The sequence below is a fragment of the Malaclemys terrapin genome, chromosome 8 (assembly GCF_027887155.1).
Source record: "Malaclemys terrapin pileata isolate rMalTer1 chromosome 8, rMalTer1.hap1, whole genome shotgun sequence".
NCBI lineage: Eukaryota > Metazoa > Chordata > Testudines > Emydidae > Malaclemys > Malaclemys terrapin.
This window is the reverse complement of record NC_071512.1, coordinates 87,396,553-87,423,311: the sequence shown is the minus strand read 5'-3', so window position 1 is coordinate 87,423,311 and position 26,759 is coordinate 87,396,553. Positions and strand designations below refer to the sequence as shown.

Here is a 26,759-nt window from a genome sequence, read left to right as displayed (position 1 = left end):
GGCCAGCCACACAGAGGTAGGCAAGCCACAGGCTAGAAAGGGAATATGAGCAGGAGTACTCCCTGGGCATACCTGGAAGGTCTCAGAGCTCCCTCCGGCCAGGGCAGCTCTGCACTGTTCCTCAGAGCCAGGCCATGCTGACAAGACACAATCAAGGTCTTACTAACTGTTACTAAATGGCATCCAAGAGCAGACGGGGGGGAAAATGGCCTTTGGGTGACTAAAACAAATATTGGGAGCTACATTTCAAACAGGTTGGTGCTGTTCAGTAAGCCTCATAAAGACAATTCTTGGCATTCACTCCACACAAACACTACTACATGCTGGAAAAAAAATCTTGGCCTTACTCTTTGGAGCCCCAGAGGTGGGCAAAGCAGAGGGGTAGCAGGGGTGCTGAGTAGAGCTGAGGAACGTATTCCCAGCCATTCATCTCTTCAATGACAATGACTCCTTTGCTGTGTCTGACTTACCTGCTGGGACCCATTTCTCTGACATTCAACCACTGGGTGAATGGTTTGGGAGAACATTTCAGCCCTTGATTTGCGTGCGGGCTATTTAGCATACCTATTGTTTCATGTTATTTGCTATTCATGCTAAGTGACTGGTCACGTAGGTCACGTGGTGCAGGTCCTGCTTCCCGACCACTTCCAAGCCCACTGATAGCTTTAAAGATAGTCAAACCGCCCTTCCCAGAGTGAATGCTCGAGTGTATGGACATTCAAGCATGCACAACTCTCTTTCCAGGAACTTTCTTCCAAATCAAAATTTGCTTGTGTGCATGATCATGGGAAGCCAATCAAACTTGGCTGGAAATGCCAGCGGAACAGAGTCAGATTTATGTGACCACTTCAGCAGCAGTCAAACACAGATGGGGCCCAGATGCAGAGGCTGGCTCAGCAGGGGCATGGAGCAGCAGGAGCCTGCCTGGTGGGCCATTCTTTAGGCCTTTAAGCAGTAGCAGCAAGGCAGTATGCATGCCCACCTACCCCATCTTGTGCACAGGTGAGAATCTGGGGCCTGACTAGATTTCATTGGAGCCACAGCCAAGGTGCACACACGTATTGGCTTCTCCCCCTCTCTAATGCTCTCTGAAGTCCAATCCTGACCTGCTGCTTTGGATGTTGAAGGGGAAAAAAATTCCTTTCTATGGCCCATTTTCTCCACTAATGGATGCATGCAACAGAGGGAAGGAATTGCCCGTACAGCCCCCAATTCTGCCCTCCATTAGATAGCACAGTTCCGATTGGCTTCAATGAGAGTGGCACCATCGATGTGTGAGATCAGAATTGGGCTTCTTATTGTTATTACTATCATTTACTATTTACATTACACTGCCACCTTGATGCTCCAATCAGAATCCAGGCCTTATTGTGCTGGGGAACCACATATACATACATGAGGACATAACCACTGTCTTGAAGAGTTTACAATCTATAAATGCAATTGACACCCAAAAGATGTGTGGGGGGAGGATACAATCACATATATACAATTTTATATACATACATCCATTGCACTTTCTATTATTATAAAGTGCCAGCAAGCCTCCTCCTCCCTTCAAGCTAGTCATCACAAACCACTGAGTTCTTTGGGGGCAGGGGAATTTAAGTTCAACCAATGTAAGAATTCTCTGTAGTTCGAAAAGGAATTCATGACAGCTGTGGAAAGTTCCTTATTATTTTTGTCGTCATAATTATAAAGGAGTGTGATTTCCTACACTAGCTCTGTAAGCTTAGTTCAGTTATCTGTTGCACATTCCGGAGCTGGTCTAGTAAACAAACAGATGGTTATGCTACTCATCAAGTCAAATGAAGATGGGGAGGGAATGTCCCAACCCACACAAATCCACAGTGATTTGTAAAAAAATGTTACTAAAATAAAATCATTGAAGGAACTGCAGAGGATGCTCAGACGTGTCTTTCTCCCCCATCCAGGGATTGTATGGAAGGCAAGATAATTATGTCCAGCTTTAGAGCGTTCTGGGAAACATCAAGCAAAGTATTAGTTATATGGTAAACAGGTACATTAAAGATTGTGAGGTGCTTGGCTACTAGTGTAATATGAGCCATATAAGTTCAGAGAGAGAGAGAGAGAGAGAGCGCGAGAGAGAGAGCAAACAGAAACACAGAGGCTGACTATTGCTATAACTCCATAATATCAAAATCAGTTGAAGTGTTCTGGCCAGTGGCTACCACTCTTGCTCATTTACTCACTTCCTCCATTGTCACCCCCTCAACCACCACCACTCGGCCACGGCCACCCCTTCAGTCACTGCCACTACCTCCATTGCTGCTACCTCAGTCATCTCCTCTACATTCATTGTGACTTTATCTATTGCCTCTTCAGCCATAAGTACATTTTTTCCTATACATAGTCCCAGTGTAACCAATGGCACTACCCATGGACAACTCAGTGTGAATGAAGGTATGAGATGCAGACATTAAACAGAGCTGTGAATGTTCATGATGCACTCAAAGTCACTTTTGACTTTGCAATAAAAACCCTTAGGAAACCCTTGCAGTGAAAGTGAAGAATATAATAAATGGTGGAAGAAAATCATGGCTATCTATCTCCTCCCTGTATTTCACCATTCAGTAGAGCTGGTGCTTTGATAGCACCAGCCTAGGTACTGCAGCCTTGGACACCTTACAAAGGAATGTAATAAAAGTAAAATCAATTCCTCTTTTAGGTAGCAATCTGGCTCATACAGATACTCACCATGTGCCACAGAGCCCCTTAGTTTCTCTCTTCTATAATGGACGTTTCTGTGGTGTCTGTCTTTATACGTGCAAGGCTTTCTTCCTTGTGCTGGACTTCAAGCAGATCCGTAAGCCCATGAATCCCTTGTGGATATTCGGCCAAAGTCTCGGTCTTTCCTATTTTTATTTTTTCATTTGTGTCTAATTGTTTCAGTGTGATTTTCTCCTCCATTGTCTCCATCTCTTGCTCCTCCGTTCTGTCATTCCCACCAGTGTGTCTCACTTTTGCCATTATCTCTTCCACAAGGACTGCTTCCTTCTCCACTACATCTGGGTGATATGCCATTTCCTGTGTCATGCCTTCTACCTCAGATGCTGCTTCCACCGCTTCCACTTCATCCCTCAGAGATGATGGTGTCATCAATTTCTCCACCTCAGGCAATGTTCTCTCTGATCTCATATCTTCTTCAGGTATTATCCCCTCTGTCATCACCTTCTGCTCTTCCAGTCCTGCCTCCTTCTCTTCCATGCCCTCCTCATGTCCTGGGTCCTCTGTCTGCACCTCCCAGTCTGATAATACTTCTGCATTTTCTTTCTGACCAGGTTCTGATTTCTCTACTATCTCCTCCCCTTGTGAGGGTGTTTCATTGCCCATTACTTTCCCATTGCCTGCTGCGTCCACTGACATTGCCTCTTCAGATTCTATTTCTGACATTCCCTCTCCCTCTCTCTCTGCTGATTCCTCAGCCACCCCCTCACCCACCTCCACTTCCTCCATTGCCATCTCCTCAGTTACCACCACACCCTCCACTGCTGCTCCCTCAGCCACTTCCTCTACATTTATTGTGGATTTATCTATTGCCTCTTCAGCAATAGGTACCTTTTTTTCTATTACCAACTTCTTTTCAGTAACTGCTATTTGGGACACCACCTTCTCTTCCGTTTCCTCTGTTACTTCCTCCTCACCAGCCTTCACCAATTCTTCTCCCATATATGGTGTTTCCTCAGGCACTGACTCCCCTATGTGTTTACCTTCTTCTACTACCTCCTCTTCAGATTCTGGGTCTTCTGCTGCTTCTTCCTCTTCAGATGCTTCCACTATGCTCTCCCCATCTTTGTGTGTGCCTTCCTCTATTGCAGTGTCCCTTTTTATTTCCCTGTCCAATGAGGTTTCTTCCCTCAGAGGTGGTGATTCCTCTACTTCTGACTCCTCTTCTGTGGCCTCATTTCTTGTCTCTCCCTCCTCTGGGGTTGTTTCCATTACATCCTCCTCCTCCTCAGATGTTTCTGCTGCTGCTGCCTCTTCCGCTTCAGACACTGCTTCACCGATGGGAACCTTTCTTGATTCTACTGATTCCTCTATTTCAGTTGCTGCTCCCAGTATGGGAACCTTCACTGATTCTACTGACTCCTCCAGAACAAATTCTGTCTCTCCCATAGTCTCCCATCCCTCAGAAGCTGCCTCCTGCACAACCTCCTCTCCTTCCAATTCTATCCCCTCTGCAACTTCCTTTCCTGCGGCGTCTGCCTTCTCCACAGCCTTCTCTGCCTGCGCAACTGAATCCTCCACAACCTCCTCTGCCTCAGATGCTGCCTCCCCCACATCTTCCTTTCCCACACCTCCTGCCATCCCCACAGCCGCCTCTGCCTCAGATTCTGCTTCCTCCACAGCCTCAGGCACCTCCTCAACAACCTCCTCTCCTTCAGATGATACTTCCTCCACCACCTTTCCCTCACATGCTGCCTTTTCCACCGCCTCCTCTCCTTCATTTACGTCTTCCTCCTCAGCTACATTTCCCTCAGATACCTCCTCTCCCTGAAATGCCATTTCCTTTCCTACCCTACTCTCTTCCAGATCTTCTTCCATGATAGCCTTCTCCTCAGATGCTTCTTCTTTTACTGTAAGTACATTCTCCATTGTCTGTCCCATCACAGTTGCTGCTTCTTTCTTAGCCAGCAAATCTAACTCCAGAGCTGTTTCATTGCCTGCCTCTTCAGTGTCAGTGGCTCCTTCCTCAGCTACAAACTCCTCCTGCTCAAGTGCTTTTTCCTCATCCACCATCTGCCCCTCTTGTACCCCTTGCTCTGCTGCCTTCTGCTTTTCACATGCTGTTGCTGCTTCTGCCAAGAAGGCTCCATCTGAGGAAATAACCAAAACATTAGTTTTATTGTAATAAATATGTTAATTTTAAGAGTTTTTGTGAAGTGATTATTAGAGATGCCATTGTTCCAAATCAATGAAAGGATTTTAGGCTGGGCAATGTGGGAGGTAAACTTGGACTGCTGCTTCCCAGGATGCACCTGTCCTGTGGCTGTTTCCAGTGCTGTCATTCTGGTATCAGGCACAAATAATTGAAACAAAAATGATGTTGCATGGCCCAGAAGTGACCTCAGGGTACATAGAGGAAGTAGCTGTAGGCTTGACACTGTGATTTAAATATGCAGAAATAGGTCATGCAAAATAAGCATGTACAGGAGACAGAATATACATCTGTGCATGCAAAATGGGTAATGATTTATGCACGTTTGGGGCCTGATCCTATCCTCTTTGAAGTCAATGGCAAAGCTTTCATTGAATTCAGTGGTGCAGGATCAAGCCTTTGGCAAGCACAATTACCTATTTGTGCCAGTGCCCCTGTGCCTGTACACATTATTCAAGATCTGGTCATATTTTTGGAAAAACTGGCCCTAAATGTCATTGAAGCGAATAAAAGAATCATGCTTTCCAGACACTGTGCTCTGGTGGGACATATGAAAAATCCAAAGTGGGGGAAAGGCCACCTTGCCCATAATACCTGCCTTTATTTGATTTATTCTACTGTCACCTTCTTATATTTCCACAACCCTCAGTCACTGTCTTCTTTAGCCTGGCTGGGCCTAAACATGTGTTCATGCTGCATCAGCCCATCTCTAAAATGTCTACCTAGAGATGGTTCAGATCCCTGGCCTGAAGCACATTGCTCTGTGGGCCACAGCCTTGGCACAGGAAGATGGATAGGTTCTCACCTTCCCCATTTGGCTCTCCCAGGACCTTCCGCCAGCCTAGCCAACTTCCTAACATCACTTTCCTCGCTCTATATCAGCGCTGACCCAAGAGAGGAATCAGTGGATGAACCCACATGGCTGCAGTGTTTCGTCCTGTCCTGCAGGTGGCATTAAACTCAGGAGGAGTTTACTGCTGTAAGCAGGTCCATTTGAGCAGAGACCAGGGGAAGCATTGTGCAGCTGGAGAGGCTGAGAGCAGACGGGGAACAGGGTGGCAGTGATAGAACAGGTGAGAAAGGGAGTGCCCTGGAGTGGACAGAGAAGAGGGCAAATGTAAAAAATCAGGATACTTTTTTTGGGGGGTGGGGGAGGGGATATAATCGTGTATATAAGACAAAGCCCCTAATGTCGAGATGATCCCGATACTATTGGGACATCTGGTCACCCTAGACAGAGATAAGGATGGGTGGAGGAAGAGAGAGAGAAAAGGGGGTTGAGTTGGAGGGCGTGCAAGAGAGAATTCTAAATAAAAATCAATTGAAGCAGCAGCACTTTTTTCCTCTCACCTGACCACACATAATATGATCTCTAGTCATGTGACTAATACAGCTTAAAACCCCTACATTGCACTTTGCTACCTGACAGAAATCCTGCCCTCCATCCTCCGCCAATACCCTCTCAGATAGATGTGCTTTGCAGTGAGTTGATTATTTATATTTACTGCCAGCTTCCTCATTTTTATATGTCCCTCAGGTTTTAGACTTTTAACAGTGTTAAAAAATACCTGCTTCTCCATTCATTTATCAATCCCCATCATAATTTATAGAAAAAGGGGCTCAGACCAAAAATACCACATCCAGGCACTCCTGAATTTGGGTCACTTCAAATCTTCATCCAAACTCAGTCCAATTGCCAATAATTCTTAAAATGTCTAATAAATCATCTTTAAGTTTCATTTGCAATGTGAATAATGACTTATGTCATATGCTGCACCCTCTTTGAGGCAATAATCTCCTTCCTATTTTACTAAATGGTAGCCGGCACTGGACAAAGTATTCTGGGTTGGAAGTAACTAATACAATAAACCCTTTTTCTTTTCCTCTGCTAATGTGAACCTGAACCCTTGTGTGAAAAAATACTGTATGCTATGAGTACAATGAATGATGATAGTTTAGTGTCATCATCGCCCAATTATAACAGATTGGTGATGCGTTTAGTTTTGTTCACTGCAGTCAGCATATTCCACCTCCTTTCCTCCTCTGCTAAAAGAGCTTGTAGAGAGCTGCTTTTCTTGTCCCCTGCTTAAGACTAATTCGGTATTTTGCTCTTAATATGTAATTGATCCATGGGACAGAGGCTGCTAATATTTGATTTTCAATGCAGAAAAAATAAACTGTATGTATTTATTAAAAATAGCATTTAAAAACAGTCAGCTGGGTGGTCCATGAGCAGGGGTCCCTCTCCAAAGAATAGCTTTCATTCAAAATGTATCTCATTCAAAAGAGCAACTGGCATTACACAGCTGGGCAGGGCAGGCTAGGGCAGGGCAGAGCTCTGCCACCTGCAACATGCACATATACGCTTCACCACCTGCAACACGCACGTATATGCACACCCATATACGCTTCAGCTATCATCTTAGCACTAGCCACAGAACGAGCTGTGAAGTGCATTGTAGGCAAAGTCAGGTCTAGAAAATGTCTCTAGCTCTGATCCTGTTCCAGTCTGGTCACCTGTTTGACAGCAATTATCTAATATTGAAACATGGCTTCTTTATACAACTGGGATGAAACCCTGAGGGTCTGATTCTGAGCTCATGCTGGTCTACATCAGTGTCACTCCATTGACTTCAAAGGCGTTCTCTGTGATGTGAGAACAGAGTCAGGCCCAGAGAATGTTTTATTTCCTGGCTGAGGCTGCAAAGCACAACTGGAGTGTCTGAATACAGCAATACAGCTCTTTGAAACCACCTTTGTTCCCGGAGGCAACACAACTAACCAGCAACTAATATTATATTGAGTTAGGAAATGGACAAAATCCAGGTATGAACATATGCTCTTGATGTGTTACAAACAGTTTTTGTTCTTTAATTGGAGATATTCTGGCTGTAGTTTGTAAGAAAACAAGCTCCATGGCAATTTTGCCAGACACCCACTGTTCATTAGTAATTATTTTTAATAACGGGGCCTTATATTTATAGGTTAATTTAAAAAAAACATAGTAGAATCCACAAAAAGATAGTGATTTTTGGCCCATATGCCTGTGTAATTTAACAGTCTGCAGCAAATATTCTGGGAGCTGAAGTGCCGACGGCATCCATCTGTGCCATTATATTTAGAGTTCACAGAACAACACAATCAAACCTGACAAATTTTGGAATCTGAAAGCTTCTGTAATTCATGAAGGAGGAGAACAGGAATAAAGAAAGGTACTATCACAAAGAACTGCACCATTTACTTTATGGAAACATTGTCTATATTTATTTGAGTAGCCAAATGTGTATGTTACTGTAAATGTGAAAAATAAGTTGTCTCTGCCTATGTGCTTTACTCACAAACCAGCTGCATTTTGCTAATGCCTAAAAGCAATGTCTTGTGTAATAAAGCTAGACAAACATCTAGGCCAAGGTTTCAAATAGTCATTAGTGCCTTTGGGTATCTCAATCTCTGGGCGCCCAACCTAAGCCACCTGTAACTCAAGCTCCCTTTAAGTTGTCTGAAACTTGGCACCCAAAATTACCGGTCATTTTTGAAAATTTTGGCCCTAGTGAATGAAAAAGAAAATTGAATCCACCAGAAATGGTGGGTTCCAAACTCCCAGTCCAAGCATTCATCCGATGCAAAGCACTCTGCTATTCCAGAGGATACTGCAGCATCACTACTCTACCAGTGAACTCTTTCTTTCTTTGGGGACAGAATATTCCAGGCATTTGAGAGGCCACCGTGATATATTTTGTGATAATCAGGTACAACCAGGGAAGTTAAAGTCAAACAATTTATGGCCTTATTCTTTTTTCCATTATGTGTCTGTGAACCTCACTTCTATTTTGAAGAACCACCTTAACATTTACGTTCATTAGGGTTTGTTGCGAACGTAACTTGGCCGATTCTAAAACCCAGAATAAAAATGCAGGGCTCGTCTGTTCAGCAATCCTTGGTTCTGACGTTAAAATCCTGGATTAAGATTCCAGGCAGGAACTGGTGAGTCCAGAGAAAATCCTGGATGGAAACCCTGGGAAAAGCCAAGCTCCAATTGAGGTTTTTGTTGTGTTACTATCAATAATGCCAAGCTCTAGGAAGGTGAGTTGGGGACACAATATAGTCTGTTGAACTCTAGGCTGGGACTCAGACCATTGGCACTTTCATTCATATTGACGATCATTCCAGTGAAAGGTGATACCTTTTCCATTCATATAAATAGAAGCATCCTGGCGTAAGACAGCATTTCCCCATTAGGCCTCATATTAACATACAGGTTGACAGGCTGGAAGCAAAGTGAAACTTACCAGATTCCTATTTTTTGAAGCAGTCTCCACTAGCAATCACTTTTTCATGGCCTCAACTCTTTATCCAGAATCACTGTCAGCTCCTAAATGGTATCAGTTTTGCAAGCTTCACCATTTTAGAGGCTAACTAATCAGTGCAACAATTTTATTCAGAGGAGGAAAGGAAAGGAAAGCAGAAGGCAGAGATGAAAAGTATGAAAAGGAAGGTGAAAGAGGGAACTAACTGTACTATAAATGGCTTTTCAATGCAGAGTGAAATTTAATCCAGGCCCCTGATCATATTAGTTGACCTCACCTTCTTTTATATCATGAGCTGTACTTGTTAAGTTCTCCTCTTCTTCATCTGTACTGGAATCACTGGGCTCAGGTTCAGAACTCAAACGATGACCATTTTCAATTGCCTCTGCTATTTTCTCTTGGACTGATTTGCAATCTTCAAAAAATATCACAAAATTATTAAACAAGGAGCAAGGAAGAAAAATAATCGAAAGCTTAAGGGAAAAGAGAATCATTCAGATGTCTGAAATTGGCTTAAAGAGCCGTATTATCAGTGCAGGGTTAATTAAAATCCAGTAAGCCTTCACCAGTGATAATGCTTTGAAGTATATTAAAATCAAATGGCAACCCATTATAAAAATTCATGCAGGAGAAACTACAAACATACATGCAGAAATCAGCCACAAAAACATCACAACGACACAAAACTACCTTTGCTAAGATGCTTTTCATGCACAAGCAACAAAATTGTTTGATGAACAGAAACCTTTTATTCTTCTGTGCTTACTTTAAAAAAAAAAAACTTACACCATATTTTTACATACTAAAGTTTTCATATACAGTTCTGATGATTCTTTAAATTCCTCACAGTAGTAGAATTGGCTGAAGACATAGTCTTATCTTGATGCATGGTCATACATGAATGTAAATCCCTATATATAGGCAGAGAAATATTTACTTCTCCTAAAAGCAACATCTATGATGTTTAAGATTTTGTTTCATAGTCAAGATATACGTGTTATATTTGTAGCATTATAGTTAAGGTTGTGCTATCCCTTCCATTAGTGTTGCATGTACCACATGCTAAGGAATAAAATTAGAGGATCATATACTTGTAAAATTACATTGGTTCTTTGTTAAAAGAACTATTTACAGAGATGCTGTAATGGCAGCTAGCATTGATTCTAGCCGTGCATATAATTAACTTCCTGGTGCCTCCTCCAAACTCTTCCCTTCTCCAAACTAGGCTTTTCCCTCCAAATACCATGCAGGTTGCTATAATTATAGCTTCAATTTCAAGAGGTATATAATATGGTTATATCGCATTTAATTTGTATTAAGGGAGATGTATTACCAACACTGCATTTCTGTCAATCTAGCCCCATTTCTAAACCAACTCAGCGAACTTTCCTGCTTTCAGATAATGCTACTGTGTTATGGCAAATGCAAAGAAAATGCTCCGTGAGAAAAATAAAACCACTGGGAGGAGGGAGTGTATGGAGGGGAGAGGTTCCTCCTAGCTATGCATGGAAAATAACAGCTATTAAGGCTTTTGAGACTGGAGAATAAACACCAACATTGTTTAACCTTCTAGCTGTGTATATAATGGGGTTTAAGCTGCCTGGTATTTCAGAATTACTCATGGCAACGAGGGACTCTATTGGAAGGACTAAAGATGACATTTATGTCCAACTGGTTTTCAGGGGAGATTAGGGACCAGATGGTCGCTAGTCAAACTCCCCCCCCCTTTCCCTCTCCCCCATTCTTATATTCTTCATTTCCCCCATTCTCTCTCCACATCTTGCCATTCTACTTTGTTTCCTTTATATTTTCCTTTTGTTTTTCCTTTCTCCGCCATTTATCTACAACATCTCCTGCTTCTCCTCCCTACCACAGTCTTCTCAGTGTCTTCCTTCCCCCACACTGTTTCCTCCTCTCCTTCACCTCCAGTTCCCTGCCTCCTTAGCTCCCAGGAGCAATAGGACAAAATCAAGGAAGGACAAATTTAGTCTGAAGGGCAGGGAAAGCTTTCTAAGCATGATCGGTTTCAGGCTGCACAAGAGCCTCCCAAGGGAGATGAGAGACATCTTCACTTAAGGCTTTTAAATGGAGCCTGAACAAACCATAGTGCAGGGAACAATCCCATGCAGGCAGGGAGGTGGACTGGATGGCACCTACTAGGTCCTTCCTGTCTCTAAATCTGTGATTAGATGATTATTTTTTTCTTCCTTCTCCTTGTTTTTTTCTCATCTCTTCCCCACACCTCGGCCTTCCTGCTATGCTGCTTCTCCCCATCTTCTCTGTTCTCTCTCCTCAGGCCTTACCTCCACCCACTCTTGTTCTGCTTAAATAATGTACTAGCCCCAGAGTGAAGCCACTGCACTTCCCTGGAGTTATTTGGACACTATACAGACCCCCTTCAGCATTTCAGGGGAGGGTCCTGACTAGGGTCTCTGGGCGCTATTGCAATATCAATAGTACATAACAACGATGATTAAACTCTGCAAACAAGAGGAGAAACCTTCACCTCTAGGAGACTCCATTTCTGCATCAGAATAAAGAAGCATAGACAGCATTTTCTTCAGGCTCACTGAAGCCCCATAAGCTTTCTTAAATATGGTCCATACCTTATCACTTTGACCTGCTTATAGTCCTGCTGTTTGATTAGCTGGCAGTTCCCATTCTTCCCAGTTTACATATATGACAAGAGGGAGTATTGACAGTCAGTCAAAACACAGAGCCCCGCGCAGGATGACAAATACAGCGCACAGTAATTCTGTCTCTTGGGATGAGTGACATCTCCTTCTTGTCACAAAGTCCACAAGATCAGAGAATACACAGCAGGTATTTACATACCTTCTAAAATCCTAACTCCCACATTTATGGTGCCTTCCCCAGCCTCAGCTGGCAACTGAATAAGCCCACACAAGCTTTTCCTCTTATGGTCTCCTTTACATGTAAATTAATCTCTGGTTAATATTTCTGCAACATCTAAAACCAGACTGGTTAGCAGAAGCATAGTCAATAACTGGATCTGCTACCAGCCAACAGGGCAGAAACACCTGATATAGGAGGAAGGGCAGTGGCAACAGAAAGTTTAACAAGGAAATAAAGGAGCCCAGGTGCAGAATAGAGGTAAGAGCCTAATTTTGCAATTGCTGCAAGATGCTGAACTGCTCACCTCTCATTGGCTCTCTCTGGAAGTGGATGCCAATCAGCAATTTTCAGGACTGGCCCAGGATCTCTTGGATTAGTGACCAGGGGGTGATTGTGGGATCAGGCCCTAAAGAAAGTTTGATTCCCACGGTGGCATGTGCTACCCATCAAATCCTTTTTTCACTATGTTAGTTTCCTTTCAAAGAGGTCCTTGCCCTTATTTTTTCATTACTCACATGTCATTCCATGACAAATTCTTTATTTTCTCCCAAATTCACCATGACAATCCTGTACCGGCCGGGAGCTGGATTGGATGGGATCTACTAGGTCTTTCATATCTCTAACTTCTATGATTAAATGATTATTTTTGTCCACATAGCCCTTGTTTTGTCCTCATTTTCACTAGTCTGCCTCTGAGTCTTAGACATTCTCCAGGCAGTAAAGATGCTGTAAGATTTGATGGAGAAGTATACGTTCTTTTATCTGTACTACGCTTATCCCATCTGTCACTTATTCATCCTGACATCCGAAATAGGGCCTCTTAAAGAGAGAAGTCATCCCAAATGCGATGTTCATTCAAATCTATAACTACAGTATAAAATGACCGTTTAATGTCAACACCCAGGAATTTGATCAAATAAGAACAATGGTCTTATTTTGTGCCAAAACCGTAGCAGGTCATTAGCTCAGTACTTAGGATTATCCCTTTCTCCCCCCTCCCTTTTTTTTTTTTTATTACAGCACTTCATCCTACCTGTATGATTGAAATCATTAGCAATCTTCAACCACACTTAATACTTATCTAACAGTCTAATGGTGAAGTTGCTGAAGCTGAGATGCCTTATGCAAGTAAAAGGAACGTTTCAAGAAACACACACCTATAAATAATTCAATATAATCCCTGAATAGTAAATTATTCCCTCTTCTTCAATTCTGAATGCATAACATAGCAAAACCAAAACACAGTGCAATCCAAAGCAATCCAACACCAAGAGACTTGCAAATAATATAGCATAGCGTTCAACAGTGTTTGCTTTGCACACACAGTGCTATTTGATACATGCTGCACTCGAGCAGAAAGCAATAGAAACAAACCACAAACATCTATTAAAACTAAATGAGAGCATTACATAATCCACTGCAAAATCGACATCCATAGAAATACAGTCAGAAATATTGTCTAGCACGGCTTGTGACTCCCTTTCTTCACATCTGCATCACTAAGAAGGCCACTTCATTACTTTACATTGACATTCCCAGTATTATCAGGATACTCTCCCCGCTATCCAGATGAAATTCCGCACCAAGAACTTATATTCTTCCTACCTAAGTATGCAATCCTGCACTGCCTTACTCATGTGGGTATAGCTATTCTCCTTGCCCAGCCCCCAAAACATCCCTCAATAGCTGTAAGATTGGAGCACAAATATCCCCATTTTACAAACTGCCAAACTGAGGCATGGGGAGGTTAAGTGATTTGCTCCTGGTGAGAGTGTGTCAGTGACAGAGCCAGAGACAGAAACCATGTCTGTTGACTCTCAATGTGGTTGTCTATGCACTGCACCATGATATACGAGAGATTTTTAGGAGTCTTTATGGAAACTGGAATTATAAGAATGACAAACCAGTTCATCTGAGCTGGCATATGAATTCTCTAGGACTTCCTATGCTTGAGATCTAAACGGGCACTGAGCTTTATAAAATTACATGAGATGTCAAACCTAAGGGTATTGTGGTCCATGAAAAAAAAATATATAAATCTATTATCACATACTGCCCCAACGAGTGATAGAGATGAAAAAAGAATAGCCAAACCTTACATTGGAAAACCCATAAAATCAAACAAACAATGAATTTACAGCACATCACTGGTGGTTATTTGGCACACACAGCAAAATGACATTCTAACAGTTTTACATTGTACACCAAGAATAGTCCAATAACTGAATTGCTCATGCTATATCAAAATGCCATCTCGATCACTAATGGTAAGAGCAAATGACAACACTTACATGCACTGGACACATCACATCTCCACCAGGAGACAGTACTTACCACCTCCTTCATCAACCTCAGGAGGATCCTTGTTTGTAGCCTCTGCTTCCACAGTGCTGCCTTCCAAATGCACTAGAACAACCTCCTCCCCATCTTCCCTCGTGTTGCTTCCATCCTCCTCCCCCTCGTCCCTTGCATTATTTTCTATTGACCCTACATGTCTGCGTTCCCCATTGAGTTCATCTGTGCCTTGATGATGTATTTCCATCAGACTTCCATGAAGAACCTCAACTTCTTCCCTCATCCCAGCCTCTGCTTTTGTCTCTTCTGCTTCATCCATTTCTTCCTCCTCCACTGCATCAATTTCCTGTTTTCCCTCAGGTTTGCTTTCCCAAGTCTCATTTCCATACTTCTCACTTGTCGCTGTCCTGTCAAGGTCTTCCTTTTCATTGCCCTTAACATGGTCTTTCATCTTTTCAGCTTCAGAGTCATCTTCACTGCTATACAGAGTACTGCTGGATGAGAGAGAGGATGCAGACTTCCTATCTACAAACAGTAAACATAATTTCATTTTAATATTTTTCTATAACGCATCTGTCCTCACTGTGCACCAGTTCATTTAGCTGTGCCCGAAGAGCCAGGTCCTCATCTGGGATAAAGTGCCATTGTTCTGCTTTAGACCAGCTGAGGATCTGGCACAAAATGCCTAATAATTATATAGATAGGTCCATTACCCGAAACTAACAACAAGCAGTTAATCAAAGCCACTTAATATATTTTATTTCGGATAATGTAACCATACCACAGGAAATCTCTACCAATGATACATGAGATCTGCTTCCAAAGACCACCTCTGAAAGCAGTTGGAAAGGGGTGACAACAAATTCCTGCTGTATTCGACAAGAAGTTTCAACAGTCAGAGTTCTTCGGCACATTCATAACATCTCGGTGGATCTATTAGAAATCTCTTGTGGACCACACAGGAATCAACACCATGCAGTATTAATCCTTGCTGTTTACAATGTAGTTCTCAAAAAGAAGAACAAGAGTACTTGTGGCACCTTAGAGACTAACAAATTTATTAGAGCATAAGCTTTCGTGGACTACAGCCCACTTCTTCGGATGCATATAACACAATGTAGTTCTGGTTTTCTAGCACCCCTCACATCCAGACACGCCAGACCCACAAAAAAAATGCAGAAATTGGGCTTGTTTTTGGCTTAATTGGCTTGTAGTTTGTTTGGCTTGTAGCTTGTTGCTTCTTTTTTTTTGATCAGCTCCCACCAAGCAGGGGCGGGGGGGGGGGCAGGGGGTGGGAGGGAGAGTAAGGGCTGTACAGCGGGCCCACCACAGTCCCAGACTGCACACCGGGGGAATCTAGTCACATAGAGCATTGGGTTTCTTAGGGATTGGCTTGTTTTGGCCTTGTTTTGAAATAGGATTATCTTGATTTTTGGCTTATTGTGAAAGTCGGGGTGCTTATTTACCTTGTGAAAGTTGGTAACTGTGCTCACATCTTTAATTATTCTTTCCAAATGCATTGTTATGAATATTCTGAAGTTTTTTTTGTTTTGTTTTTTTTAAACTTAAATACAATATTTTTACAGGAGCTAAAAATTTATTTCAGATATGCATATACAACTCCCATTAATGTCACTAGAATTGTGAGGGTATGTTTGTGTGGGGAATGTGGTCCTAAATTCAGGAGCGCCGCCAGCTTTTCTGCCACCCTAGGCAGCAGAAGGTCCCGCCACGAAATGCCGCCCCTCAAGAGGCAGCGGAAGGTCCTGCCACAGAAATACCTCCGCGGTCGCCGCCCCCCAAATTGTAGTTCGCTAGGCAACCGCCTACGTCGCCTAATGGATTGCGCCGGCCCTGCCTAAATTAATATAATGCTTGTTAAAGGGGACAGTTTATCAGCCTGGAAGGCTAAAGTCTTCTATTTATCATAAAGGAGATACAGGAGATGCAGGACAGTGCAAACATCCCCACAGAGCAGTTCCAGGGTGCCTCAACTCTGTTCTAGACAGGCCATCACTGTATTAGCTCAGATCACCTGCCCATTCAAGCCTGGTCATCTCCACTGAGATTGACAGCAAAAATGACAATTAGTATCAGATGTGATGTGGAATCTGCCTGCTTGTACCTGGACTGAGAGACATTTCACACACAGACTACTGAACACCAATCCCATGGTAGTGACTTCCAGTTGCTACCTGTCTGCACTGGCTCTGAACCTGCAACCTAGAGGTAAAAAGTTCAGAATCCCCATGGCCACCCAGCTCCCTAACAACATTATAATTATTAAAGACACTAACAAGAACATAAACAGCCAGTTGAGAAAAAAAATCTCATACACTCAGATAAGCAGTGTACATTTCTTTCCAGGAGAACTGGCCAATGACTCTTTACAATGTATTCATCGGCTTATGGGCCATAAGGATTTGAATGCCAAAGTCTTTCTTACTTGCTCTTTATTTGTGCCTAACCCATAACATTACATGCAAAAATAAGGACTTAGGCTCCTCAGTTATCAGGATAAGTTTTTAAATCTCTACACACAGGGTGAAATTCTGCCTTCAGATATACCTATGCAATCCTGTTGAATTCAGACATTATGGTGATGAGTGCAATATAAATGCAGAGGTAAGATGAAATGAGATAAGATTTGATCCCCCCTGTATTATTCTTTGTCCCATTATTATCATCATACATTACTCATAATACAGTAGCACCTGGGAGTCCCAACAGGAGTCGAGCAGATTACAAATATACAGTCCCTGCCCACAAATAGCTTGCAGTCTAAGGTCTTGATCCTGCTAACAGTCACATATGTGCATAACTTTAAACAAGTGAGACGTCCCATTGAGTACAAAATGAGACTAAGGGTTTGCAGGACCATGGCATAGATAAATGCAAGACATAAATGAATTTTGCACACAGTAGTTAGGATAGAGGGGAAGGGAAGATGATGATAAAATAAAATAAGCAATAAAAGAATTTGGTTATGTAAACTAGCCAGCTGGGTAATTTGCAGATCTCTGTGGTTTTGTTATGGTAATGAGAGTTTTGCCATTTAGGATTTTAACAAAAAGGAACTTTGTCCTGAAAATGACCAGTGAGTCACGGTACTGGTTTAGGCCAAAGTCCATTCCCTGTAACAAGCACACGGTACAAAGTCTGCATTCAAATTAACAAAATAGCAAAAATTAATTTAGAGAAAACCTACAAGACTTCACTTGAGAAGCTTCTTTCCCCAGCACATGTAGCTTTTCAAGATCTTTTCCAAGCTGAGGGCCTAAAGTTAGGCACCTAACTCCATATTTGGAGACCTAAATCAGTGCCTGATTTCAAAGGTTCTGAGCACCCACTGAAATTAATGGGATCTATAGGTGTTCAGCACCTGTGAAAAGTAGGTCACTTATTTATGTGCCTCAATATGAATTCAGCAGATTACTATAGGCTACTGGTTTAAGAACACTAGCAACTGTTTCCAGAACAAAACCCACATCCCTGTTATGTTCCACATTTATCTAGAAGCAAAGAGGAAGTAAACCACTTACCAAAACGAGTTCTCCAATAGTGTGCCCCACAAAATATCCACATTTCTGGGGTGAGTGAACAGTATGCTGTACCGTGTGATTCCAGGAGCCGTTTGAACAATAGTGTCAACATTTTAACCATGACAGCTCTACTACATATGCCAAGCCAGAGGGTGAAAGTAGAAATGCTGAGGCGTGATAGCTCCCCCTCAGTTGCAATGACCCGCCTGTTCAGGAGTTAACAGGATTTTTAAACACGAGAGGAGGATGGGGGGTCGGGTGTGACCATGTGGCTGAAAGATAATGTAGCTGAAGAACTCACGTTACTGCTCAATAACTTATGTTTCTCCTTCCTTACCTCTCCCACACACACCCCTCTCCACTCCTGGAGACTGGCTAGCAGTACCAAGTTTAATTAATGAGGACAGCGGTTATTAATAATGGACACAGTACCATACCTGCAAACATACAGAATGTTTCAAGGTGGGGCATTAGCAGAGTGAACTCGGCACTTAGTGCCCGTTTTGAAAGAGCTCTCTGGGTGCCCCCCCCGACCCCATCACCCACTCCTGCAATCTGCAAGGAGTGTTGGGGAGGTCTCAAAGCAATGGTGGGCAACCTGCGGCCCATCGGGGTAAGCTGATTGCAAGCCCCAAGTCATTTTGTGGCCACCGCTTCCTGCAGCTCCCATTGGCCGGGAACAGCAAACCGCAGCCATTGGGAGCTGTGGGGGGCCATGCCTACGGACGGTCATCGTCCGCAAAGTGTCTCGCGGCTTGCAATCAGCTTACCTTGATGGACCACATGTGGCCTGCAGGCTGCCCACCACACACCACTGCCCTAAAAGCTATGCCCCACTGGAGCTGTCAGGTGCTTGACATCATACCAGCCCCCCATTTTCAGTGCTCCAGGAGTACCAGTGGCAGCACTCTGCACAGGATAGCTCAGGGGCTTGAGCATTGGCCTGCTAAACTCAGGGTTGTGAGTTCAGTTAAGGATCTGGGGCAAAAAAATAGTTGGGGATTGGTCCTGCTTTGAGCAGGGGGTTGGATTAGATGACCTGAGGTCCCTTCCAACCCTGACATTCTATCATTCTACGATTAATGCACAAAGAGAATGAGGGAGAAGCTCCCTGCAAGAAAACTTGGCTTCCACCCACGTCACCAGTATGACAGAATTTAGCCCATATAGAGAGACATATTCCCCTACCCCTGAAAATCTTCTAATGTAAGAGTAGAGAATAGCACTTGTTCTAGTGATGGGCCCTGATTCTCAGGTCTCGAGAGTTCAGCAGAACATGAGGAGGGAACAGGAGAACAAAGGCAGCTGAAAGCCAGAGAGGGATTTCTGGAATGCTACAGTGCTCTGTCCATGCCACCTACACTGGATGGGGCTGGGAGATGGTGAAATCTATACACCAGTCAAGGAGTCCCTCTGAGCAAGGAAACCTTTAGCTGCCCATTTTGGGAGGATTTCCAATCCCCTTTCCAGCACTCTGGTGGCATGAAGTGACCATAGCATGGGGCAGGATGTGATCCTAGGTATCCTGCCCCTAGGGGGTGGGAAATCCAGAGGGAGGGGGGATTTTTCACAGAATGGGGAAACCATTCCCTGCCCATCTCTAATTGTACCGTGCATTAACCCATTGTGGATCTCTGCCCTCCTATAGTGGCGGGACTACATAAAGGGGCTTATGAGTCTACTACTTTTCCCAAATTAACTGACTTGGCCCCTTAACTAAAGAAGTAGATGCCCATACTTTTAGATCAAAAGGTACTGCATTCAATCCCTACAAACAAGAGCATTGTTACAGTGCTGTAGGAAACAAATCCTGCATTAATGTTCGAGAGGAATAGAATATAAAATAGATCCTTTTCTTCTCTGCTTTATATGAGTCCATGATTGCCAAGATGGCAAATATATATTAAAAAAAGTCCTCACTGAGACCTCGAATAGAATTGTATGGATGTAATTGAATTTGACTCAGTATGTCTTATATCTAACTACAAAAAAGTGGATTTTCTTCCATTAGCTTATAAAGCCTCTTTTTTAAACATATTTTTAAATGAATGTGGATTTTTTTGGTTTTCATTTCTCAGCTCTCGCGCCAATCATTTTTAGCAGTGGTCATCTACACTGATCACAAGCAGTATCCTAGTGAATTGTCTGTTGACAGTCTGCTTTCTTGCCCATCATTCATTGCTGACAATCACAATACACTCTCAACAGGTCAGTCCATGCCAGGGATAGTTAACAAAAACACAATAAGAAAAGTTGTCGTTCTTTTTCAATGATTAAAAACAAATCTCACCCATCATTCCTAAGCTAGATTCTTCTTTTCTTACCAGTCTCACAGTACTGTATCTTACCCATGCTGGGTGACACAAGTGTACTTATCAAATGCATCAGCTTCAATTGTTAGCCAGCAGTTCAAATTTTCCATACTTTTCACAATTTTGTAACATATTTTGTAACTTCTTGCCCTCAAGGAGCATGTGTCATCTAGGCAAAACTAAGCCTAGCCAAAGAATGATAGTTAATCATGTGCAATGGAAAGGATTTACTGATGGCTTGAATTCCACTGCCACAATGTCGTCTTCTATTTCATATTGTTGAACCAGAATCTTGTCCATTGAAAAGCTGCCTCTTTTTCAGCATTCACTTTCAATAAACACAGTTTTTCACTTCAATAGCAAAAGAGCCCTGCTTGAATGAGCTATTGCTAGCTGGCTCTCTAAGAACAAAACCCTGTGCTCAGCACACTGGAGGTAGATAAAAATGGCTAAGGATTATGATGCCAATAAAGTAAACGGATGTTAGGAGAAGATAAATCTTTCCTGTGGCAGACTTTTAGTTCTAAGTAGAAAGAAATGTTTGAAAGCACACTGAGTTTGGGTTCAACGGTGGAGAAATCTCACAAGCTGTTTTTGTGAGATTCTAGCCCACAATGATGAAAATCTCATAAGACAAACTCATTTCTGGAGATTTCTGCCATCTTGAATGGGAGAAATCTCTTTAAGGAGACCAGTCGTTCTCCAGAGACTTTGGGTGCATTGTAGCCAGAACCAAAAGACCCTTTTGGCTTTAGATGAAAGAATTCAAATCCAGACCCGCTGGAAATCCAAGCGCTTTTGGATTCATTGTTCCAGTTTGGGTCCATCTCTAGCTGTAACCAAGTGCAGTGCTACAGCCCTCTATTGACTGCTGCTAAATAAAAACTACAGGACTCTTTCAGACTTTCCACCCTCAGTATACAAATGCCAGTGTAACCGTAAATCTTGTCGACAAGCACTTCCATGTTGACAGGGAGCGGCGAGCTAGAGCTTGAAGAGCATTTAAAGCACCAACCAACTGCCAGAAAATAAGGCTCTCTCACAAATATTTCTAACCCCTCCATTATGATGGTGCTAAACATGCATCTTTCTTGAACCAGTCTTCATGTTTCTAATGGCATCCTAATAGCCTTTTCTCTTTATTTTTTTTAACCACAGAGAAAGAAATATTGACTCTCTGAGCTGTGGTTCATGCGGTGTGAGTACTATCCACGAAGAACAAAAGCAAACCCATGAACTGCACTTCAGTAAAGAGTCTCAAAGCTATCTGATTAGTGTGATCATCCTGCCTAAAATAAATTTCTCATTGGGGTTGCATGAGGAAGAGATCAATTACTAGCCCACAAAATCAGTCAGGAGCTACATTTAAAAAGCAACTGATTTGAAAATTGATCTTGGGAAAAATTCAGAGTGAGTATTTATTTGCATGCTGCTGAGAGCTTTCCAGGAAATACAATTTCTGCTACTAAATGGTAGAATTTACCCAGTTTAATTAAAAACCGCAATTAAAGCAAAGCAAATTAAAATAGTTTAAGGGATGGAATGTGAGAATTACAACGCACATACTTTTGAAAGCATTTTGTCAATTAGAAAAGAATTTCAGGCATTTCTGAATGACCATGCCATGCCCTTATCCATGTGCACAACTCACAGTGAGTATTAATATACAGTAGAACCTCAGAGTTATGAGCATCTCGGGAATGGAGGTCATGCAGAACTGTGAAACGTTCGTAACTCGGAACAAAGCGCAGTTTGGGCTCCAGGTCCAGCAGCTGACACTCCAGGCCAGGCTTCAGCAGCAGCGGAGCTCCCTACTCAGCTGCAGCATGAGTTTGCAAGCTTGTCCTGTGTGTGTGTGTGTGTGTGTGTGTGTGTGTGTGTGTGTGTCAGTCAGGATGGGGGGGGAAGGCCAGCTGCCTTGGGCTGGCAATCTCAGCATCTTGCTGTAAGTGGCTGCCCCTCTGTGTGGGGGTAAGGATGGGGTGGGGACAGGCAGCCCAGATGTGCCTACCTTTAAGATGCACTACAGGAACAGTACAGTATTTGCATTTTTTTTTTTTTTGTCTCTGCTGCTGCCTGATTGGTTACTTCTGGTTTCACATGGTGTCCGGTTGACCGGTCAGTCCCTAACTCTGGTGTTTGTATCTTTGAGGTTCTACTGTATTTCAAATGGTGGCATGAAACAAAGTTAATGGAAACACCTCATTACACTATGTTATCGGTGTTGCAGTATTTAATAGTCAAATAAGAAGTATATTAATTTAGGAAGAACCAAGATCCCTCACTGTTATGTTATCTATCTCTACACACACACACTCTCTCTCTTTCTGACCATAACAAAATTGATACAGCTCAAGAAGCAACTAATTTGTTCACAAGAAAGCTGATTATGCAAGACACTAATAAGCAGAAAACAGTTTTTAAAAGTGTACTGATTGTCCAGGAATCAGTAAATAAATTATTCCTAATAATCATTAGAGAAATGAAAAATTAAGATTCTTTCTGATCATTGTGGTGATTTTTATATGCAAACATGTTTCAAACCTGGTTTGAGTGTCTGAAGACTTTTAGTCTTTCTATAGAAAGTTGCAATTTTTTCCCCAAGAGCTGCTTTACCTTTGCCTAATTCACATAGAAATACAAACATGAAAGTAATGTTTACATTTAACTTGAGCAAATAGCTCACATATAAGGACTGTCAGACGGAAAACACCTGATGTGTTAAAGACTACACACACACACACCATAAGAGTGGTGGGGGACCAAGGTCTGCCGGCCAAATTACAACTAAAAGATCAGATCCTGAGTTGATGTAAATTGCCATAGGTCCACTGACGTCAATGGAGAGATGAACATTTACACAAACTGAAGATCTGCCCCCAAAGGATTTAGTTTGCCTAAATTCCTCCCTAAATTCCCCTAGTAGCTACATCTTCATTTCTGATCCTGAACCATTCTGCAACATTGCTATGAGCTGTTGCATTGCACTCTAGAGATTACTGTATTTCTACAGGGGGTGTGAAATGATTCTTCTATGTCCCTTACCTGTTGTATACATCAGAGGAATATTGCTGGGTATAATTAACATTTGAGATTCTCAGATGAAAGGCACTATGGCAGTGTAAAGTGTTACAATGCTGTGACGCGGCTAATAACATGCCCTTCTTTCTTTCTCCTCGCCCATGGCTGTGCAGTAATGTTATTGTAGACCATAGACTCATAGACTCATAGACTTTAAGGTCAGAAGGGACCATTATGATCATCTAGTCTGACCTCCCGCATGATGCAGGCCACAAAGCTGTCCCAACCCCTTTCCCTTGACTCTGCTGTTGAAGTCCCCAGAGCTGGATGAACTGAATGGATGGCGCGGGGAGGGACAAAGGGTCTTGAGAATCAGGAATATTGCAGCTAAAATGGAAGAGAGGTGGCCTGTGTTCTTCATTTCTGGTTAGCTCCACAGCATGCTGTTGCAGAGCTAGGTTACCTGTGGACAGCCCGGCCAACCTACGGGGGAGACTGGATCCATAGCTTTCTGTGCCAAGGATATTTTGTGATGGATGATGCCCTAAGTGTCACTTTCATGACAGTGTAATGTGTAGCTCAACATAAATGCAGGCTAGATGTACACAATAGGGCATACATAAAATGTAAAACACAGATCAGGTCAAGTATCCTGCACCATGGTAAGAAAAGCAACTAACCTTGTTTATCTTCCTCTGAGTCACTGTTTGAATATCCATCACTTTCATCTTTCTCGCTGTCAGCGGCCTGCAGCGCCTTTTGTGATGAGCTTTTACTCTCCTTTTCATGGTCTAAATTATCTTTTTCATCATCTGAGGGTGACTTTGACATTCCATTCATTTGATCATCGGCCTGTCCTTCTTCATTAACTTTCTCATCTGATTTCTCTTCATCTGCTTCAAAATCTTCATCATACTCTGAAATAAAAGAAGACCTCTAGCGTGAGATAGAAAATGGAATTCATAACTACTTAAAGTTCATATTAACCAGAGAGAGGTTAACTCCATTAACCCTCTTTTCTCTTTGCATTTCCTCACTTCTTTCTACAATAAGTGAATATATGAGGCCACAGGAGGGATTGTAAAAGTACATTACCTCAGAAAACAAATCATTTTCTTTAAATCTAGAGTAACAGAAATGGAACAAAGCTACTCAATGATCTAGCAGGTGTCATTCAAGTGTAAAGAATAAAACCAACAAAGATAGACAAATGCAGGAACAACATATAAAGGGAAGAGATCCCCATTATAGAAAACATTTTCTGCAAGGAAAATTTATTTAAGCAATGGATAAAGCATCAGAAGGACAATATGTTCTGTGGGAAGTAAGAGAAAGGTGGACCGACAAGGCTAATTAACAGAGGGGTGTCCTACAAAATAAATTAATTATTCAGACTCAGCCAAAGGACACTGCAGATGAAAACTCTGATTATTGCACTGTTCTTCTAATATATTCATTTGGTTACAGGGTGAATTCCTAGCTCCATTGACGCTATTGGCAAAACTCCCATTTTGACTTCAGTGGGAACAGGATTTCAACCCAAGTCTCTTACTGAGAATTTGATTAGGAACATTTGATAACATAAAGGCTTTGTATGTAATTCAAAATTGAAATCATGTGTGTATCAGAAAATGTTCTCCGCTCCACCCAGAAACAGACTAATTATATTCCCACAAACCAGAACATACCTAACTCCCTTTCACAATAAAAGATTTACTTTGCAACCATTAATTTGCTGCACAGTCTGCAGAGAGGCAACAAAACTGTATCATGAAAGAGAATTGTCACATCAGACACGCTCCAGCTGTCCCTCGGGGCGATAATTTCTCACCTTTCAAATTTAATTGTTCACCTCTTTTTCTTGTTGAAGTGACAAAATGCCAAAGACAGAAAGGAAGCGTATCTGATGTGGAACCAATTAGGCAAATAAACAATTACTCCACAATGAGAATTAAGAAAATGAGTAGATTTATTTTCTACATTCAAATCAATTGAGATTCCAGCTGCCTCTGAGGTGGCAAGCCTTCTCAGTAATTGTCAGAGAGATGTCCATCCCCTGCAGGGAGAAAGGCCTGGCTAATCACAAAAACGTATTCCTAGTGCCGAATGAGAAAGTTTTGTGTGGGTGCAGAAAACTCATGAAAGTGAGGACAGGAGTAGAAAGTGGGAAAATATTTATGGAGAAATAAAATGATATATTATGAAAAAGGCTTCTCTTAAATAAGTAAATGAATAAACAGGAGATGCTAACAATTTTTGTATTGACAGATAGATAGATATGCACATGCCAAACAACAGATGGAAAAGGCATTGGTGGTTATATGGTACAAGAAAACTGCCAGCTTAAAAACAAGAAAGGACTCTAACCAAGAGGTGAACAGATTTATTTCACTCCACATAGGCAGCTTTTAGTGCTATAGCCCCAGTAGGAATGATAGAATGAGGATATACTGTATTCAAGACATAAACTTCTGTGTTAGATTTGACCTTAGAAAGGAGATACTATAAATCTAAGCAGAACAAGAATAACCCTGAAAGTCAGATGCTGATCACAAATGCAAAGAATGAATGAACTATGCAACTCAAAATTATAATCAATTGCAGACAGATCCTCCACTCCTGCCCCCAACCCCTCCACCCCCCCATCCTTCTATAAACCCCCAACCCCTCCCCCGCCTCCTTCTATTAACCCCAAATGCCTCCACTCCTGCCCCATCCTTCTATAAACTCCAGCCCCACCACTCCATATCCCTCTCCATCCTTCTATAAACCCCCAACCCCCTCCCCATCCTTCTATAACCCCCAACCCCTCCACCCCCTTCCCATCCTTCTGTAACCCCAGGCCCCACCACCCCTTCCCCCTCTCCATCCTTCTATAAACCCCCAACCCCTCCACTTCCTCCCCCTCTCCATCATTCTATAACCCCCTAACCTCTCCACTCCCTCCCCATCCTTCTATACACTCCCAAAACCCTCCACTGCTGCCCCCTCCCCCTCCTTCTATAAACCCCCAACACCTCTGCACCTGCCCCCTCCTTGTATAAACCCCCAACCCCACCACTCCTGCCCCTGCCCCAGCCTTCTATAAACCCCAGCCTCTCCATTCCTGCCCCTTCCCCCATCCTCCTATAGCCCCTCCACTCCTGCCCCATCCTTCTATACACCCCCGAAACCCTCCACTCCTGCCCCCTCCCCATCCTTTTATTAACCCCCCAACCCCTCCACTCCTGCCACATCCCCATTCTGCTCCTATGCACCCACCTGAAGCCTCAGGTCCTGACCACCACCCCCTGTTCTGCTCCTATCCTCCACCATCTCCCATCCTCTGGCTACTACCCCACCTCCTCCTCTGTGTCTATATATCACCCAGCTCCGGTTCCCCTCCCCCTTTGTTGCATCTCCGCTGTCTTCTGTCTCCCTCCTCACCCCCCACATCTCCTGTCCCTCTCTCCCACTCAGCTCCTATATACCCCATGGCTCCTGCAACCTTAACTATTGGCATTGTTACCTGCACTGCCTATGCTCT

At 42.8% G+C, this 26,759-nt stretch overlaps 1 protein-coding gene across 6 annotated transcripts in view; it reads right to left on the bottom strand.

The window, feature by feature from the left end:
- Window positions 1-989: 989 nt before the first annotated feature.
- The window catches only part of ERICH3 (glutamate rich 3), a 68,591-nt gene continuing 42,821 nt past the window's right edge, over window positions 990-26,759 (bottom strand). For 2 of the 6 annotated variants that reach the window (XM_054038188.1, XM_054038189.1), the window contains exons 11-16: window positions 23,914-24,150; window positions 22,757-22,834; window positions 14,398-14,883; window positions 9,485-9,622; window positions 2,719-4,838; window positions 990-1,979 (exon numbers count right to left, since the gene is read on the bottom strand). In XM_054038188.1, the coding sequence (XP_053894163.1) occupies window positions 2,737-4,838; window positions 9,485-9,622; window positions 14,398-14,883; window positions 22,757-22,834; window positions 23,914-24,150 (3,041 nt within the window). In that variant the 3' untranslated portion in view covers window positions 990-1,979; window positions 2,719-2,736. The remainder of the gene's footprint in view (window positions 1,980-2,718; window positions 4,839-9,484; window positions 9,623-14,397; window positions 14,884-22,756; window positions 22,835-23,913; window positions 24,151-26,759) is intronic. The other 4 variants (XM_054038191.1, XM_054038190.1, XM_054038192.1 and 1 more) reach the window with 3 other exon arrangements.